The sequence below is a fragment of the Lepidochelys kempii genome, unplaced genomic scaffold (assembly GCF_965140265.1).
Source record: "Lepidochelys kempii isolate rLepKem1 unplaced genomic scaffold, rLepKem1.hap2 scaffold_182, whole genome shotgun sequence".
Classification (NCBI taxonomy): Eukaryota; Metazoa; Chordata; order Testudines; family Cheloniidae; genus Lepidochelys; species Lepidochelys kempii.
Genome location: NW_027333614.1, coordinates 97,328 through 113,836, shown reverse-complemented (window position 1 = coordinate 113,836; position 16,509 = coordinate 97,328). Strand labels below are relative to the sequence as shown.

The window sequence follows — 16,509 nt, the reverse complement described above, 5'->3', positions numbered from 1 at the left end:
GGGGTGCCCCCAATTCCCCTCATGCTGGGGTGACCCCAGCTGCACCCCATGTCCCCCCCAGGGATTTACATGGAGGTGACCGGAGATTTCCCCGTGTCCTGGTCACTTTTCTGACCCTCTGCAGGGTAACAGCTGACTTACACCCCAGCATTGTCTCTGGGTGTAGGTGGGGTGAGGGCCCCACAATTTACCTCTCTACAGTCTGAACCCCCAGGGCAGTGCAGCCAGGGAAACTGAGGTACAGGCGTGGCAACACCAACCCATAGAACCCAGGAGTCCTGGCACAGACGAGACCCACAGGCTGACACCAAGCAGCTTTATTTGCTCCAGGGGGCAGGAAGAAGGGGATAAATAGGGGGCAGGGGGAAGGTGCTGGCGCCCCCTAGGCCTCGTCCCCGAAGGCGCGGTCGGCGTTGGGGAACCGCTGGGGGCTGAGGCTGGGATCCTCCTGCAGCCGCTTCTGGAGGTCGGCACGGAGCTGGAAGAGAGGGGGGGAGGAATGAGCATGGACCCCCACCCCCACAGAGCTTCAGGGTCCAGCTGGGGGGGGACCCAGGGGGCTCGCCTGCTTGCAGCCCAACTTGTGGTGTCTCAGGGGTTGCCAGATGAAGCAGATCCGAGGGGGCCCAGATGGGGCAGACCCCCAGAGGGAGGTCTCAGGGGTTTCCAGATGGGGCAGACCCCCGGCGGGGGGGGGGGTCCAGGGTTGCTGGCTGAAGACCCATGGGGCAGGGCTGGAGGGGTCCCCAGATGGGGCAGACCCCCGGGGGGGGGGTTCCAGGGTTGCTGGCTGAAGCAGACCCAGGGGCAGGGCTGGAGGGGGCCAGGGGAGGGCTCAGGGGTTTCAGCTGGGGCTGAGGCCTGGGGGCCGGGGGCCTCACTGCAGGCCTGGAGCCCTCCTGCAGCCCGGCCCTCAGCCAGCTCCCCGGCTCAGGCTCTCGCTGCTGCCTCAGGGGCTTGACGCCGGCGGCCCTGGCGGCTCGGCCACGGCTCGCAGAGAGCAGCTGGGGGGCCGTCGCCCCGCATGGTCTGGGGGCAGAGCGGAGGAAGAGCGCGGTTGGGGGCTGACCTAGCCTTTGGCCAGCCGGCGCATGGCAGGGGCCTCACGTTGGCCGGGGCGGGGTTGGGGGCAGGCGGGGGCTCACCTTGCGGCGCTTGGCCGGTGTAGGCGTCGCTCAGGGGCCGTTGGGGGCGCAGTTGGGGGGCTCACCTTGCGGCGCTTGGCCGGCATGCCCGTCAGGTAGGCGTCGCTCAGGGGCGGTTGGGAGGGGGAGGCGGGGGGCGGGGGGGCAGTTGGGGGGCAGGCAGGGGGCTCACCTTGCAGCGCTTGGCCGGCATGCCCATCAGGTAGGCGTCGCTCAGGGGCGGTTGGGGGGGGAAGGTGGGGGGCTGGGGTGCGGCTGGGGGCAGGGCGGGGGGCTCACCTTGCGGCGCTTGGCCGGCATGCCCGTCAGGTAGGCGTCGCTCAGGGGCGGTTGGGGGGGGAAGGCGGGGGTTGGGGGGCGGCTGGGGGGCAGGCGGGGGGCTCACCCTTGCGGCGCTTGGCCGGCATGCCCGTCAGGTAGGCGTCGCTCAGGGGGCGGCTGCTGCTTCCCACGGCGCTGGGTCTGGATGTCCTCGCGGATGATGGGCACCCACTCCTGCGGGGACAGAGCGGGGAGGGGGGGGTCAGACATGGGGGGGCCCCAGCACCCCCCCCCCCAGCCAGCCCCCAGCACTCACCGGGGCACGGCCGCTGCCCAGGGCTCGGCGTCGGGCGCGGGCTCCCCCGGCAGCTCCCCCGGCTCCGGCTCCGGGCACCGCGCCAGGGACTCCTCCGCCGTGGTGGCCGGGGCCGGCGAGGCCGTGCTGTCCCGCTGCAACCGGGGCGGGGTGAGAGGACGCGGGGACCCCCCCGCTGGCCCCCCACGCAGCTCACGGCAGGGACCCCCCCCCCCGCTGGCCGCCCACAGCAGCTCACGGCAGGGAGCCCCCCCCCGCTGGCCCCCCACGCAGCCCCCGCAGCTCACGGCAGGGACCCCCCCCCCGCTGGCCCCCCACGCAGCCCACGCAGCTCACGGCAGGGACCCCCCCCCCGCTGGCCCCCCACGCAGCCCACGCAGCTCACGGCAGGGAGCCCCCCGCTGGCCCCCACCCCACATGGCAGGGACCCCCCCACGCAGCCCCCGCAGCTCACGGCAGGGAGCCCCCCCGCTGGCCCCCCACGCAGCCCCTGCAGCTCACGGCAGGGAGCCCCCCGCTGGCCCCCACCCCACACGTCAGGGACCCCCACACGCAGCTCACAGCAGGGACCCCCCCGATGGCCCCCACCCCACACAGCAGGGACCCCCCCACGCAGCCCCCGCAGCTCACAGCTGGGACCCCCCCGATGGCCCCCACCCCACACGGCAGGGACCCCCCCCACGCAGCCCCCCACCCCACATGGCAGGGACCCCCCCAGACAAGGCCCCAGCGCCGCCCCCCAGTACCTGCACAGCTTCGGGGGGCTGCTCGGCCGCCTGCACCTCCATGGGCTCGTCCGGCGCCAGCTGCACAGAGGGGGGAGGGTAAGAGGGGACGCGGGGGGGGGTCCTCCCCCCGCCCCCCCGCCCCCCGCCCGGGCCGTACCTGGGGGGCCTCGCCCAGGTGGCGGACGTAGGGCAGCACCTGCTCCTCGGTGACGGGCATGTGCTCCAGGACCACCTGCAGCCGCAGCCCCATCATGGCCGTCAGCCAGCTCACCAGCGAGGGGTTCACGTCCGCCGAGAGCCGCCGCTGCGGGACAGGGGGGTCAGCGACGCCCCCAGGGCCCCCGCCGCCCCCCGCCGGCCGGCACCCCGCCCCCCCGCCCTCCCCCCGGCAGCCAGCTCACAGCGAGGGGTTCACGTCCGCCGAGAGCCGCCGCTGCGGACAGGGGGGTCAGCGACGCCCCCCAGGGCCCCCGCCGCCCCCCGCCGGCCGGCACCCCCGCCCCCCGCCTCCCCCCGCCGGCCGACACCCCCGCCCCCCGACGCCCCCCGGCAGCCAGCTCACCAGCAAGGGGTTCACGTCCGCCAAGAGCCACCGCTACAGTGACACTCCCCCGACCCCCCCAGACCGCCCTGCAGCCGGCACCGCCCCCCCCAAGCCAGCCGGCACCACCTCCCCAGATGTCCCCCACTGGCCACCACCCGCCCACCCACCCAGCACCCCCAACCCCTTCCTCTGCCAGCTGGCACCACCCCACCCAGACCCCCCCAGCCAGCAGGGGGAGATTCTCCCCCCCCCCCCCCCCCAAACACAGCTACACAATCCTGACCAGGCCCCTCTGGGCTATGGGGACAGGGAGGATGCCTGGTGGAGCTGTCCTGCGTGTGGGGGATGCCCCTGGGCGGGGGCCCAGGGGTCCCGGGGGGGGGCACTCACAATGCGGTCGTTGATGACGGCGGTCAGGGCGGCCCGCTCCCCCCCCAGCAGTACAGGTTCAGAGCCAGACACTCGAACAGCCCCTGGTTACACAGCTCCAGCAGCCGGCACCCGAAGGTGGGGTCTGGGGGGACGGAGGAGGGGGCTGAGAGCCAGGCCTGGGGACCCCCCACAGCCCCCCACCCTCAGCAACCTCCCCCCACCCTGCAGGGACCCCCCACAGCAATGCCCCCCCACCCCCAGCAACCTCCCCCCACCCTACTGGGACGCCCTACAGCCCCCACCCAGAACCCCCACCCTCAGCGGACCTCCCCCCACAGCCCCCCCAGACTCTGCAGGGACCCCCCCACCCCCAGCAACCTCCCCCACCCTACTGGGACCCCCTACAGCCCCCACCCAGAACCCCCACCCTCAGCGACCTCCCCCCACAGCCCCCCCAGACTCTGCAGGGACCCCCCCCACCCCCAGCAACCTCCCCCCACCCTACTGGGACGCCCTACAGCCCCCACCCAGAACCCCCACCCTCAGCGACCTCCCCCACAGCCCCCCCACACTCTGCAGGGACCCCCTACAGCCCCCACCCAGAACCCCCACCGCCCCACATCCCACAGGGAGCCCCCCCCGGACCCCCCTCACCGGCACAACGCAGGATGTGAGTGGCGATGCGGCTGAAATGCTCCTGCAGGAACTCCAGGTTGGTCCGGGTGATGTCGACCCCGTCCTGCACCTGCACCGAGGCCTGGGGGGGTGGGGGGGGAAGGGGGAGCCAATGAGACAGTGGGGACCTCTCACCCCAACCCAGACCCACACGCTGCCCCCAACATGCACAGCCGGTACCCCATCACACACACACAGGGGGGCTGTTCCCACCTGCCCCCCATTGTCCCCAGGCCACCTCTGAACAGAATGGGGGGAGAGCAGGGCCTCCACAGCCAGGGGGGTGTAAGAGGAGGTGGTGCCCATCACTCTGCCGTGCCCCTCACTTCCAACCCACAGCCCCCCACAGCCTGGGGGGCGACACTTACGAAGCTCTCGCGGATGTATTCCTGCAGGCCGGTGATCAGGCTGTGGGTGGCCACCTGGGGGAGGAACCACAGGTTAGCGGGGATTGGGGGGCAGGAGTGAGGGGCACCAGCAGAAGAGCCGGGGGCCACAAGGAGCAGGGGTGGGGGGATTCAGGGATGATGGGGCTGGGGGATTCAGAGGGCCCTGGGGACCCTCACCTGCACGTTGTGGTCAGAGGGCTCCCGCCCCCCCAGGTCTCTTGGTGGAAGCAGCAGGTGGGAGATTCAGGAGGCTGGGTGGGGAGATTCGGGGGGCTCGGAAGATTCACAGGGACTCGGGGACCCCTCACCCCGCACGTTGTGGTCCGAGGGCTCCCGCCCCCCCAGGGACTCCTGGTGGAAGAAGTGGGCGGGGGATTCAGGGGGCTCAGGGGGATTCGGGGGGCCCCTCACCCGCACGTTGTGGTCAGGGCTCCCGCCCCCCAGGGACTCCTGGTGGAAGAAGCGGGCGGGGGATTCGGGGGGCTCAGGGGGATTCAGGGGGCCCCTCACCCGCACGTTGTGGTCCGAGGGCTCCCGCCCCCCCAGGGACTCCTGGTGGAAGAAGCGGGCGGGGGATTCGGGGGGCTCAGGGGGATTCGGGGGGCCCCTCACCCGCACGTTGTGGTCCGAGGGCTCCCGCCCCCCAGGGACTCCTGGTGGAAGAAGCGGGCGGGGATTCGGGGGCTCAGGGGGATTCGGGGGGCCCCTCACCCGCACGTTGTGGTCCGAGGGCTCCCGCCCCCCAGGTACTCCTGGTGGAAGAAGCGGGCGGGGGATTCGGGGGGCTCAGGGGGATTCAGGGGGCCCCTCACCCGCACGTTGTGGTCCGAGGGCTCCCGCCCCCCCAGGGACTCCTGGTGGAAGAAGCGGGCGGGGGATTCGGGGGGCTCAGGGGGATTCGGGGGCCCCTCACCCACACGTTGACGCGCTATCTCAGAGTCCGCCCCCCCAGGGACTCCTGGTGGAAGAAGCGGGCGGGGGATTCGGGGGGCTCAGGGGGATTCGGGGGGCCCCTCACCCAAACGTTGTGGTCCGAGGGCTCCCGCCCCCCCAGGGACTCCTGGTGAAGAAGCGGGCGGGGGATTCGGGGGGCTCAGGGGGATTCGGGGGGCCCCTCACCCACACGTTGTGGTCCGAGGACTCCCGCCCCCCCAGGGACTCCTGGTGGAAGAAGCGGGCGGGGATTCGGGGGGCTCAGGGGGATTCGGGGGGCCCCTCACCCGCACGTTGTGGTCCGAGGGCTCCCGCCCCCCCAGGGACTCCTGGTGGAAGAAGCGGGGCGGGGGATTCGGGGGGCTCAGGGGGATTCGGGGGGCCCCTCACCCACACGTTGTGGTCTGAGGACTCCCCGCCCCCCCAGGGACTCCTGGTGGAAGAAGCGGGCGGGGGATTCGGGGGGCTCAGGGGGATTCGGGGGGCCCCTCACCCGCACGTTGTGGTCCGAGGGCTCCCGCCCCCCCAGGGACTCCTGGTGGAAGAAGCGGGCGGGGGATTCGGGGGGCTCAGGGGGATTCGGGGGGCCCCCTCACCCGCACGTTGTGGTCCGAGGGCTCCCGCCCCCCCAGGTACTCCTGATGGAAGAAGCGGCGCAGCTGGGGCTGGACGCGCTGCAGCGGCTGGAACTGCCCGTGGAGCAGCATCACCACGTCCACCATGGAGAAGTTCTGGCAGATGAGCGAGAGCAGGTCCCCGAAGAAGCCTGGGAACAGACGGGGGGAGTGGGGCAGCGGGACACCCCGTGGGGCGCTGGGGGGAGAATCCGGGCCGTGGGGCGTCCAGGGGGCAAGGCCTAGCGGGGGGGGGACCCAGCCAGGAGCGGGCGAGGGAAGCCAAGAGTAATGTGGCCCGGCAAGCGGTGGGGGATGGCCCAGAAGGGGCAGAGGCCAGCGGCCCTGAGGGGGCGGGGCCGCCAGGAAGGGGCGGGGCCCAGCGGGGGCGGCGGGGCCCAGCAGGGGCGGCGGGGCCCAGCGGGGCCCAGCGGGGGCGGCGGGGCCCAGCAGGGGCGGCGGGGCCCAGCGGGGGCGGCGGGGCCCAGCGGGGGCGGCGGGGCCCAGCGGGGGCGGCGGGGCCCAGCGGGGGCGGCGGGGCTCACCAATGGCCCCCTCGGTGCCCGGCTCGAAGAGGTTGCTGGTGCCGCTGAGGCGCTGGATGAAGCTGGCGATGCTCTCGGTGCTGCCCTGCTGGGCGTTCAGCGAGCCCATCATGGACGACAGCACCCCCTGCACCACACTGATGAAGAACTCGGGGGTCAGGGCCTCGGGGCCCCCAGGGGGGGCGGCCCCGCCCCCGCTCCCCGCCCGACACCCGCTCTGACAGCAGGGGTGGGGCAGGGGCTGGAGGAGCCTCTGGCTGTGGAGGAGGAGGAGGGGCAGGGGGTGGAGCCTGTTCCGGCACATGCGTGGGGGCAGCCCCCATCTGTGTGGCCTGGAAAAGAGAAAGAGACAGTAGTCAAGGACGGCTCTGGCAGGCTGCCCAGTCAAGCACGTGGGGGGGGAAGTGCCCTTACCCAGAATGCCACAGGATGGGCAGTGCTTACCTGCAGGAAATCTGTCATGCCTTGCAGGAAGGCGGGCATGCCGGGCATGGCCACAGTGATGGTGGGGGAGCCCACGCCGGCCACACCCGGGCCCGCTGCCCCCAGCAGGTTGCCCAGAAGCTGGGAAAAGTGGAGGTCGTCGGCAGGCGGCGGCGGCTGGGCCGAGGAGGAGGCGGAGGGCACGGGGCCCCCCGGGTGCACCAGCAGAGCTGCCCCCCGCCGCTGTGGTGGCCGTGTTGGTGGTGGCGGCACTGGCCGAGGCCGTGGGCGGGGAGGCCGGGGCCGGGAAGGAGGCCGACGAGGTGGTGGTGGTGGAAGACGTCACTGAAGAGGAGCCGCTGCCCTGAGCTGGGAGCGGCAGAATTAACACTCAGGGCCCTGCCCCTCCCTTTCCCATGATGCCCCCTGCCCCCCAACCCTGCCCAGTCATCCCAATTTACCCCCTGCCTCAACCCCCCAATCTCTCCCTGGACTCCACCGCCCCCCTTCCATAATCGTCTGTCTGCAACCCCCCCACACACACACACTTCCTACAGCCTGCCCCACACGTGACCCCAGCACCTCTCGCCACCACTGCCCCTCCCAACCCCTATGGTGCAAGACAAGGGGTGAGAACAGCCCGGCTACCCAGCCCCAAATTCCTGCCCCCCACCCCACCCCAAAGGAGACGCATGGGGCAGAGACTTACCCACGAGAACCGGCTGCATCAGCAGCTGCCCGACGAGCCCGCTAATCATCTGTGCCAGGGAGGCATTGCCCCCTACGCCGGGGGTCTGGGGGGAGACGGACGTTACCTCAGAGCCAGCGCCCCCTAGTGGGGACAGGCCCCATGTCCTGCCCCCGAGCCAGCCCCATGTCCCATTCCCCATCCCCGAGCCAGCCAGTCTCTGCCCTGGGGCCGGATGCATGCTGCCACCCCCTACAGGCAAAAGGAGACATGTCCTGTTCCTGCCCCCCGAGCCAGCCAGGCCCCCTAGCGGGGACAGGCCCCACACCCCGTTCCCCGCCCCCTCCAGCCGGGCTCTCACCCCGGGTCCTGGCGCCTGGGGGGCCCCCGGGTGGGTGGGCCGAGCGGACGGGGCCGAGGGCCGGGCGATCACCACGCGGGTCGGGGCCGACTGGAAGCCAGGGACCTGCTGGCCTGTGGCAGAGGAAGGACCCGGGTTACACTGAGCGGCCGGGGCGGGAACGCAGCCACCTCTGGGGCGGAGCGGCCCCCCCGCGGCCCCCGCTGGCCGCACCCACCTGTGGCAGCGGAAGCAGCGGCTGCCATGGCTTGCTGGGTGATCTGGTGGGCCACGGCCTGCATGAACTCCGGGGGCAGGCTGGGCAGGGGCACGGGCGGGGCGCCACCTGCAGGGGAGAGGGGAACAGCCGGGCTCACGGGCGGCGTCACTGCCCAGCGCCCCCTGCTGGTGAGCCACTGCAACCGCTCCCGGCCTGCCCCCCTCGCTCCCGACCCCCAGCCCCCTGCCAGCACAGCCCTGCCCCCCCTGGCGCCCCTCGCTCCCGACCCGCAGCCCCCTGCCCCCACGGCGCCCCTCTCTCCCGACCCGCAGCTCCCTGCCCTCCCACCCCCCCCCGGCGCCCCTCGCTCCCGACCCGCAGCCCCCCCGGCACCCCTCGCTCCCGACCCGCAGCCCCCCCGGCACCCCTCGCTCCCGACCCGCAGCCCCCTGCCCCCACGGCGCCCCTCGCTCCCGACCCGCAGCTCCCTGCCCTCCCACCCCCCCCCCGGCGCCCCTCGCTCCCGACCCGCAGCCCCCCGCCCGCCCGGCGCCCCTCTCTCCCGACCCCCAGCCCCCTTCCCAGCCCAGCCCTGCCCCCCCCAGCGCCCCTCACTCCCGACCCGCAACACCCTGCCAGCCCAGCCCTGCCCCCCCAGCACCCTTCACTCCCATCCCACAGCCCCCTGCCCCTCCAGCTCTGCCGGTGCCCCTCACTCCCGACCTGCAGCCTCTGCCAGCCCAGCCCTGGGCTCATCTTACCCATGCCTGGGCCATGCCCGGCTGGTCCAGCAGCGCCCGTGGGAACGGTGCCCCCGGAGCCACCCCCTGGTGCCTGGGAGCCAGAGTCTGAGGGTAAGAAACAAGCGATTAGCCCAGGACTTGTATCCCTCACCCAGCCTGAGCCAGGATCAAACCCAGAAGTTCTGGAGTGGAAAGGCCCCGTGTCCCATTCCGGGGCCCCCCCTAAGGCTGGATTGGGGCTGGCATCCCTTGCCCTGACCCCCAAGCCAGCACCCCCCAGAGGGTCTCACGCTCACCCTGTATGTTCATGTGCATCATGACGACGGGCTCGACGGTCTGGTGGGAGATGCGGATGACCCGGGGGTGGCTGGTCTGGGAGCCCTGGGTCTGAGTTGGGGCCACCCCGGGGGACGGCTGGCTCTCCGGGCCCCGGCCTGCCTCCCCGGGGCTGGGGGCTCCGGCCGGGGCCGGGGGGGAGGGTTGGGTGGGGGCAGGTCCCTCGGAGCCAGGCTGGGAGGGGCGGGCACCGTTCCCCGTCATGGTCACTGTGGTACCAACGTTGATCTGTGAACAGATAAATAATTAGGGGGCCCATCCCGGACTCCTGAGTCCATCCCTCCCTTCCTGGGGCTGCGACCCTCCCTGGAGGAGCCATCCCGGTCTCCTGGGTCCATCCCCCCTCCCCAGGGCCTGTGAGCCCCTCAAGGGGGTATCATCTCAGGCGGCGTCAGCTCGGACACCTGGGTCCATCCCTCTCCCCAAGAGCTGTGAGGCCCCCTAGGGGCGGGTGCTGCCCCGGGTGCCTGGATCCCGTGCCCCAGCTCACCTGTATGGGAATGGCAGCCTGCTGCAGCACCATGGGGGCGGCATAGTGGGACATGGGCCGGACCACGTGGAGGTGGCGGGGGGCGCTGCAGGACAGGTTGCAGCGCAGGTCGGACAGGGCCACGAAGGTGTTCCCCATCAGGCGCATGGACTCCCCCACCAGGTTGATGATGCGCTGGTCCTCCTCGCGCCCCTCCGCCTGCCAATGAAGGGGGCACGGTCAGCTCCCGCAGTGCCCCCCCGCCAGCCGTGGTATCGCCCACCTCCCCCCGCTCCACCATCCCATCCATGGTACAACCCAGCTCCGGGTCCACATCGCCCTGTTCACGGTATCAGCCACCTCAGAGCCCAAATAATCCCCGCCCCCTTGCGTGGGATGACCCATAATGCTCTCACAGCCCTACTCCCAAAAATGAACTGCTCGGGTTCTAGCCAATCGAGCGCCTGGCAGCAGGGGGCGGGAACCTGGAGCATCCCCAAGGGTTAGAACCGACTTGTGGGGAGAGGGGATTTGGATTCTGCCATCCGTTCATGGACTGGGGAGAGCATAATTTGGACCACCCCATTGTCACCAGGAAAGGGGGAGGGGGAGTTCAGAAGGTCCCACGGGGGGAGGGGGGATTTGGACCATCCCACTCTCACGGGGGGGGGGGTGATGTTCAGAACATCCCATTCTCCTGGGGATGGGGGTGGGCCCGGCCCTTACATTGTTGTTGTAGTCAGTGGTGCTGGCCGTGGCCAGGATCTCCTGGTAGCGCTGCAGGAAGGGCTGCAGCTGCTCCTCCACCCTGCGCAGCTCCAGCAGCACCTCCACGTACTCGGCCGGCGCTGGGTGGCTGCAGGGAGATGGGAGAGGGGGCTCAGTGGGCGCCTGGGCCCCGATCCCCACCCCACCCCCTCTGGCCTGTCCTTACTTGGGGGCCCCTTCGGCAGCCGGGGTTGGCTCCGGCCCAGGCTGGGGGTTCTCCTCGTCTGGCGCGGCTGGGACATCCGAATCAGCTGCCTCCATGGGCTCCCGCTGGCCAGGGCTGGTGGAAGGCGGCGGCTCGTCGGGGACCGGGGGGGCGTTCTCCGGCGTGGGCTGGGGCTGCCCGTTGGTGCGACCCTAGAGAGAGAGACACTGAGCTCAGAGCCGGGGACTCTTTCCCTCCCCCCGCAGTCGGGGCTCAGAGCCGGGGACTCACCTCCAGCCGGCCCAGGATGCCCTGCACGTCTCGGAGCATGTGCTGTGCCATCACCAGCCGGACGCGGGGCTCGCTCTGGAACGACAGGGCAGGGGCCGGGTCAGGACTGGGCCTGGGAGTGCAGCTCACAAGGACACAGCCTGGTGCTAACCCAGACCAGACCCCTGGGCCCAGCCAGCTGGCAACACGCACACACCCCCCTGGGCCAGTGCAGCATAGGGCCCCCAGACCACGACCCAGATTCCCCCAGTCCAGACTCCCTGGGCCCAGCTAGCCCAGGACTCCCAGACCAGACCCCTCGGCCCAGCTAGCCCAGGCCCAGCCAGAACAGGACCCAAACCTCCCAAATCCAAACCCCCAGTCCAGACCCCACCCGACCCCCGCGCCGGCTCATCCAGCCTGGGACCCCTGCCTCCTGGATGAGATCCATGGGCCCCGCCTGTCTGGTATCCCCCACCCCCGATGACACCCCTGAACTATCCAGCCAAGTAACCCCAGGATCAGCCCCATGGGCCCCCTGAGCTCTTTCCTGTCCTCTTTAGCCCCGCCCCCAAAGGAAAGAAAATTTCCAGGAGAGAATTTCATTGGTTCCAACCCAGAACCCCCCTGTGCTCTGTCAATTCTCTAACCCTTCCCAGAACCCCCAGTGGCCTTGGAACAGCCCCCGCCCCCCAACCCCCCTGCTGACCTTTCACCCCTCTGCCCTCCACCCCCAGCGCCCACCCTCCTCCAGTACCTGTACGGGCGCCTGTTCCATATTAATATGGACATCCACAGAGGATCCGTCGACCTTAGCGGGAGGAGCAAGGAGACGGGAGCGAAGCAGGGAGAGACGGAGAAAGCCAAAGAAAACAAAAGAAAAGGAATGGAATAAAAACAGGAAAAGAAAGAGAAAAATAAATAAAAACAGAGAAAGGGGAGAGGGGCTACAGACACTGAGCACAAGGGGGAGGTGGATAGAGACTCCCACCTGCATCACCACTCCACGGACCCCTCCTGCCCTCCCAGAGCCAGGAGAGAACCCAGGAGTCCTGGCTCCCAGCTCCCCCTGCTCTAACCCACTAGCCCCCACTCCCCTCCCAGAGCCAGGGACAGAATCCAGGAGTCCTGAGTTCCCACCCGTCCATCACACTTCTTGACACACACCGGCTAGAAGATCTCACACCTGTTACAGAACCACAGGAAATAAACCAAAGCAAACTGCCAGAGAAGAGAGAGAACCTGCCTCTTTCAGGACCCACCCCCGGCGGCACACTGGGGCTAGCGCTGACAGCCAGGGGAGAGGCCCCGCCAGCCCCATGCACCACGGCGCCCCCTGGCAGGAACTCACCTGTGAGGGCGGCTGGGGGTCCATAATACTGACTGGTAAATTGAAGGTCCCCACCATGACGTAGCTGTTGGCATTACGGTCGTGGACAGTGGCACCAGCTCCCCGGCCGCCAATGCCATTGTGGGGGGCTGAGGCCGAGCTGGCTCCAGAGGGACCCCCGGAGGAGGGTGACTGAGTCTGGGGAGGGGCACGTTCCACCAAGTGGATCACTTTGCCCCCAACATCTTGGAAAGAAGAGACAAAGGGGGGTGAAACCGGAACCTCAAACCTCTGGGCTCCAACCCCCCCAGCTCTGCCGGTGCCCCTCACTCCTGACCCGCAGCCCCCTGCTAGCCCAGCCCTGGGCTCCCCCCCCCAGCTCTGCCGGTGCCCCTCACTCCCAACCTGCAGCCCCCTGCTAGCCCAGCCCTGCCCCTACATGCCCACTAGTGCCCCTCACTCCTGACCCGCAGCCCCCATACTCACTATATTCTTTAAGCTTCTTGTCATCCTGCAGGACTCGTCCCTGGTAGATCAGACGCTGTTTCTCCGCAGGGATATTTACTGAGCCCGCAATGTGCTCTTTGAACTCCTTCACGGTCACCTACAGGGGAAAGGGGCAAGAACCAGTGGGGTCAAACCCACCCCCAGCACCTCCTCTCTTCTCAGCTCACGCTCTGGCATCGCTATCCATTGAATGCAGCTCCTCTGGGGTGGGGAAGCTGGTTATACAGGGACCCCTTGCCCGGGGCTGAGATGCGGCTGGCTCTGGGGTGGGACACAGGAGCTGCCAAATAGCCGAATGGGCCGACGCAGAGCATCCCTTAGCGCCAGACTGGGCCCAGCACAGACCCCCAAGGGAGATGGCCCCGGACTGAGCCACACCCAGCAGCCTCCCAGCCTCTCACCTCCGCCTCTACGGTGAAGGTCCTGGTCTGCGAGTCGAGCGTTTTCACCATCACCTCGAGGTTCTCCGGCTCCGCCATGGCGCCGGGTCCTGTCACGGGACAGCGGGTTACGCGTTCAGGTCCCAGATCAGCCGCCCCCGTGGGCGCTGAACGTGCCCCCCACACACACACACCGCTTAAATCCACGGGCCTCCCTGCCACCCACCTTACACCCCTCCCTTCCCCGTGCCCCTCCCCCCCAGTTACTGCTCCGCCCCTTCCCCATAACACCTTAAACCCCTGCCCCTCCCTTCCCCCACATTACACCCCACCCCTTACCCCCGCCCCTCCCCATAACCCCTTAAACTCCGCCCCCCCTTCCCCCACCTTCCCCCACATTACACCCCACCCCTTACCCCCCCGCCCCTCCCCATAACACCTTAAACCCCGCCCCCCCTTCCCCCACCTTACACCCCACCCCTTACCCCCCGCCCCTCCCCATAACCCCTTAAACCCCGCCCCTCCCTTCCCCCACCTTACACCCCACCCCTTACCCCCCGCCCCTCCCCATAACCCCTTAAACCCCGCCCCCCCTTCCCCCACCTTACACCCCACCCCTTACCCCCCGCCCCTCCCCATAACCCCTTAAACCCCGCCCCCCCTTCCCCCACCTTACACCCCACCCCTTACCCCCCGCCCCTCCCCATAACCCCTTAAACCCCGCCCCCCCTTCCCCCACCTTACACCCCACCCCTTACCCCCCGCCCCTCCCCATAACCCCTTAAACCCCGCCCCTCCCTTCCCCCACCTTACACCCCACCCCTTACCCCCCGCCCCTCCCCATAACACCTTAAACCCCGCCCCTCCCTTCCCCCACATTACACCCCACCCCTTACCCCCCACCCCTCCCCATAACCCCTTAAACCCCGCCCCCCCTTCCCCCACCTTCCCCCACCTTACACCCCACCCCTTACCCCCCGCCCCTCCCCATAACCCCTTAAACCCCGCCCCTCCCTTCCCCCACCTTACACCCCACCCCTTACCCCCCGCCCCTCCCCATAACCCCTTAAACCCCGCCCCTCCCTTCCCCCACCTTACACCCCACCCCTTACCCCCCGCCCCTCCCCATAACCCCTTAAACCCCGCCCCTCCCTTCCCCCACCTTACACCCCACCCCTTACCCCCCGCCCCTCCCCATAACCCCTTAAACCCCGCCCCTCCCTTCCCCCACCTTACACCCCACCCCTTACCCCCCGCCCCTCCCCATAACCCCTTAAACCCCGCCCCTCCCTTCCCCCACCTTACACCCCACCCCTTACCCCCCGCCCCTCCCCATAACACCTTAAACCCCGCCCCTCCCTTCCCCCACATTACACCCCACCCCTTACCCCCCACCCCTCCCCATAACCCCTTAAACCCCGCCCCCCCTTCCCCCCCTTACACCCCACCCCTCCCTCCCCATACAGCCAAGCCCCTCCCCCATACACCTTACACCCCCCGCCCCTCCCTTCCCCCACTTTGCCCCCCCGCCCCCCCATGGCCGCGCCGAGGCTCACCCCGCTCCAAGGGCCCCTCTCGGCAGGGGGAGGGGAGGGGGAGGGGCTCCAAGTCCAACTGGCCCCGCCCCCCGGCCTCGCTGGCGGGTACTTCCGGTCAAACGGGAGCCACTTCCGGTGGAGCCCAAGCCCCAGGGGCCCACTTCCGGTTCCCCGCAGGGGTCCGGCGGCCGCGGGGGGGCGGGTGGGGGGAGACGCTTCCGGGCGCCCCGGCCGGGGAGACGCTGCGGGCTCGGAACGGGGCGAAGCGGCCGCGGGACCCGGCGCCTCCTTGGAGCGACTCCCTCCAGCCGCCTCTCGCCGCTGCTGCGCCCGACTGCGCATGCGCAAGAGCTGTGCGCTCGCGCGCCCCCCCCCGCCTTCCCTACTATGGGTCCTTCGCCTCGGGGCTGTCCGGACAGGCGCCTGATTAAATATACCGTGAAACCGAGCTACTCGCCCACAGTCCCTCCCGCCGCTCCTTCCTTGATCGCTCCTCGGTTCCGAGCCGGTGGGTCTGCTCGTTCTGCGGCGGGGACGCCGCTTGTTCGCCTCCGATCGCGAAGTTTTTGTCCAGGCAGTTTTCGGGCTACTATACCCGGCTCGAGGGCGCTCGCTCGCCTGCACCTGCGTACTAAGGCCTTTGTCCACCATCTTTCTTCTGGGCGGGCCCATGCGGCTGCGTATGCGGCGAAGGCAGCGCGGCGGCCATCTTGGAGGTTGGCGTGGAAATGGTGACGCGGAGTCGCCGGCCCGACACATCTTTGGAACGCAATGCCTTGGCGCTCCAAGGAGCCGAAGCCAAAGCGGCGGCCATATTGGCTATGGGCACATACTTATGACACCTGACTTGCCACCATATTTGTTGAGGGCACATTTTCCCAGTCCTGATTGGCGGACTATCCCCAATGGGGGGGGAATATCCCCCCTCGTCCGCCATCTTTGTTATGGGCAATGAGTTTGGGTAGGCAGAGAATGCCAGTTTGTTATTGTAGGGTCTCCCAAAAGCACTGGGGACGTCCACTCCCCTTTGAGTTCCTGTAGGGTCTCCCCAAAACACGAGCGGCCCTGGGCATGGTTATGTTATTGTAGGGTCTCCCAAAAATGGTGAGCTTGCCTCCCCCCGTTTGTGTTATTGTAGGGTCTCCCCAAACCCCTTGAGGCCCCAGGCATGTTTATGTGATTGCAGCGTTTCCCCCAAGACACTAAGGACGCCGGGCGGGGAGGGCCCCCGAGACGTCGCCAAGTCCAGCCCCCCTGCGCTAAGGCAGGACCAGGGCGGGCCGGGCCCAAGCGGGGTTTGTCCAAACTGCTCTTACACCCTCCCGCGACGGGGCTCCCACGACGCCCGCCCCCGGAGGCCAATTCTTGCCCCTGAGAGCGAGAAAGTTTCTCCTCATCGCCGACCGAAATGGCCCCGGCCGCCCTTCGCTCGTGTGTGTGACTCCCAAGCCCCAGCAACCCGCCCGGCCTGCTGCCGGGCTGCCCAGAAACCCTGCAGGGGCCGGCCTTTGAGTGTATTATTGTAGGGCCCGCCACGCTGGAGATGCCAGCCACAGGGCTCCCCCAAAACCCTGCGGGCGGCGGCAGCCCTGTTCTTGGAGCGGCTTCTGGAAACACAGAGCTATCCACACCGGTTTGTTATTGTAGGGTCCCTCACAAGCATCAGCCGCCCGCCCCCTTCTTGTTATTATAGGGTCTCCTGAGGCTCAGTGTGCTTGCGGGGAGGGGGTCCCTTGCAAACACCCAGCTACCCACACTGGTTTATTATTGTAGGGTCTCATGTAAGCTGCAGGCCCTGTTCCTGCAAGGTCTCCTGCAAGCTCCATCCCC

The 16,509-nt window shown here is 69.5% G+C and overlaps 1 protein-coding gene across 1 annotated transcript; it reads right to left on the bottom strand.

The window, feature by feature from the left end:
• Positions 1-302: 302 nt before the first annotated feature.
• Positions 303-15,051, bottom strand: BAG6 (BAG cochaperone 6). Its single transcript, XM_073326940.1, is given in 29 exon segments — positions 303-478; positions 1,425-1,486; positions 1,595-1,637; positions 1,719-1,856; positions 2,469-2,528; positions 2,608-2,754; positions 3,385-3,431; positions 3,434-3,508; positions 4,021-4,123; positions 4,410-4,463; positions 5,960-6,129; positions 6,523-6,748; positions 6,750-6,854; positions 6,967-7,149; positions 7,151-7,314; positions 7,655-7,739; positions 7,995-8,107; positions 8,212-8,319; positions 8,955-9,041; positions 9,233-9,500; positions 9,763-9,960; positions 10,468-10,597; positions 10,676-10,866; positions 10,946-11,020; positions 11,682-11,735; positions 12,276-12,499; positions 12,741-12,858; positions 13,163-13,251; positions 14,698-15,051. Coding segments are annotated over 28 exon segments (3,402 nt in total). The 5' UTR covers positions 13,241-13,251; positions 14,698-15,051; the 3' UTR covers positions 303-382.
• Positions 15,052-16,509: the final 1,458 nt, after the last annotated feature.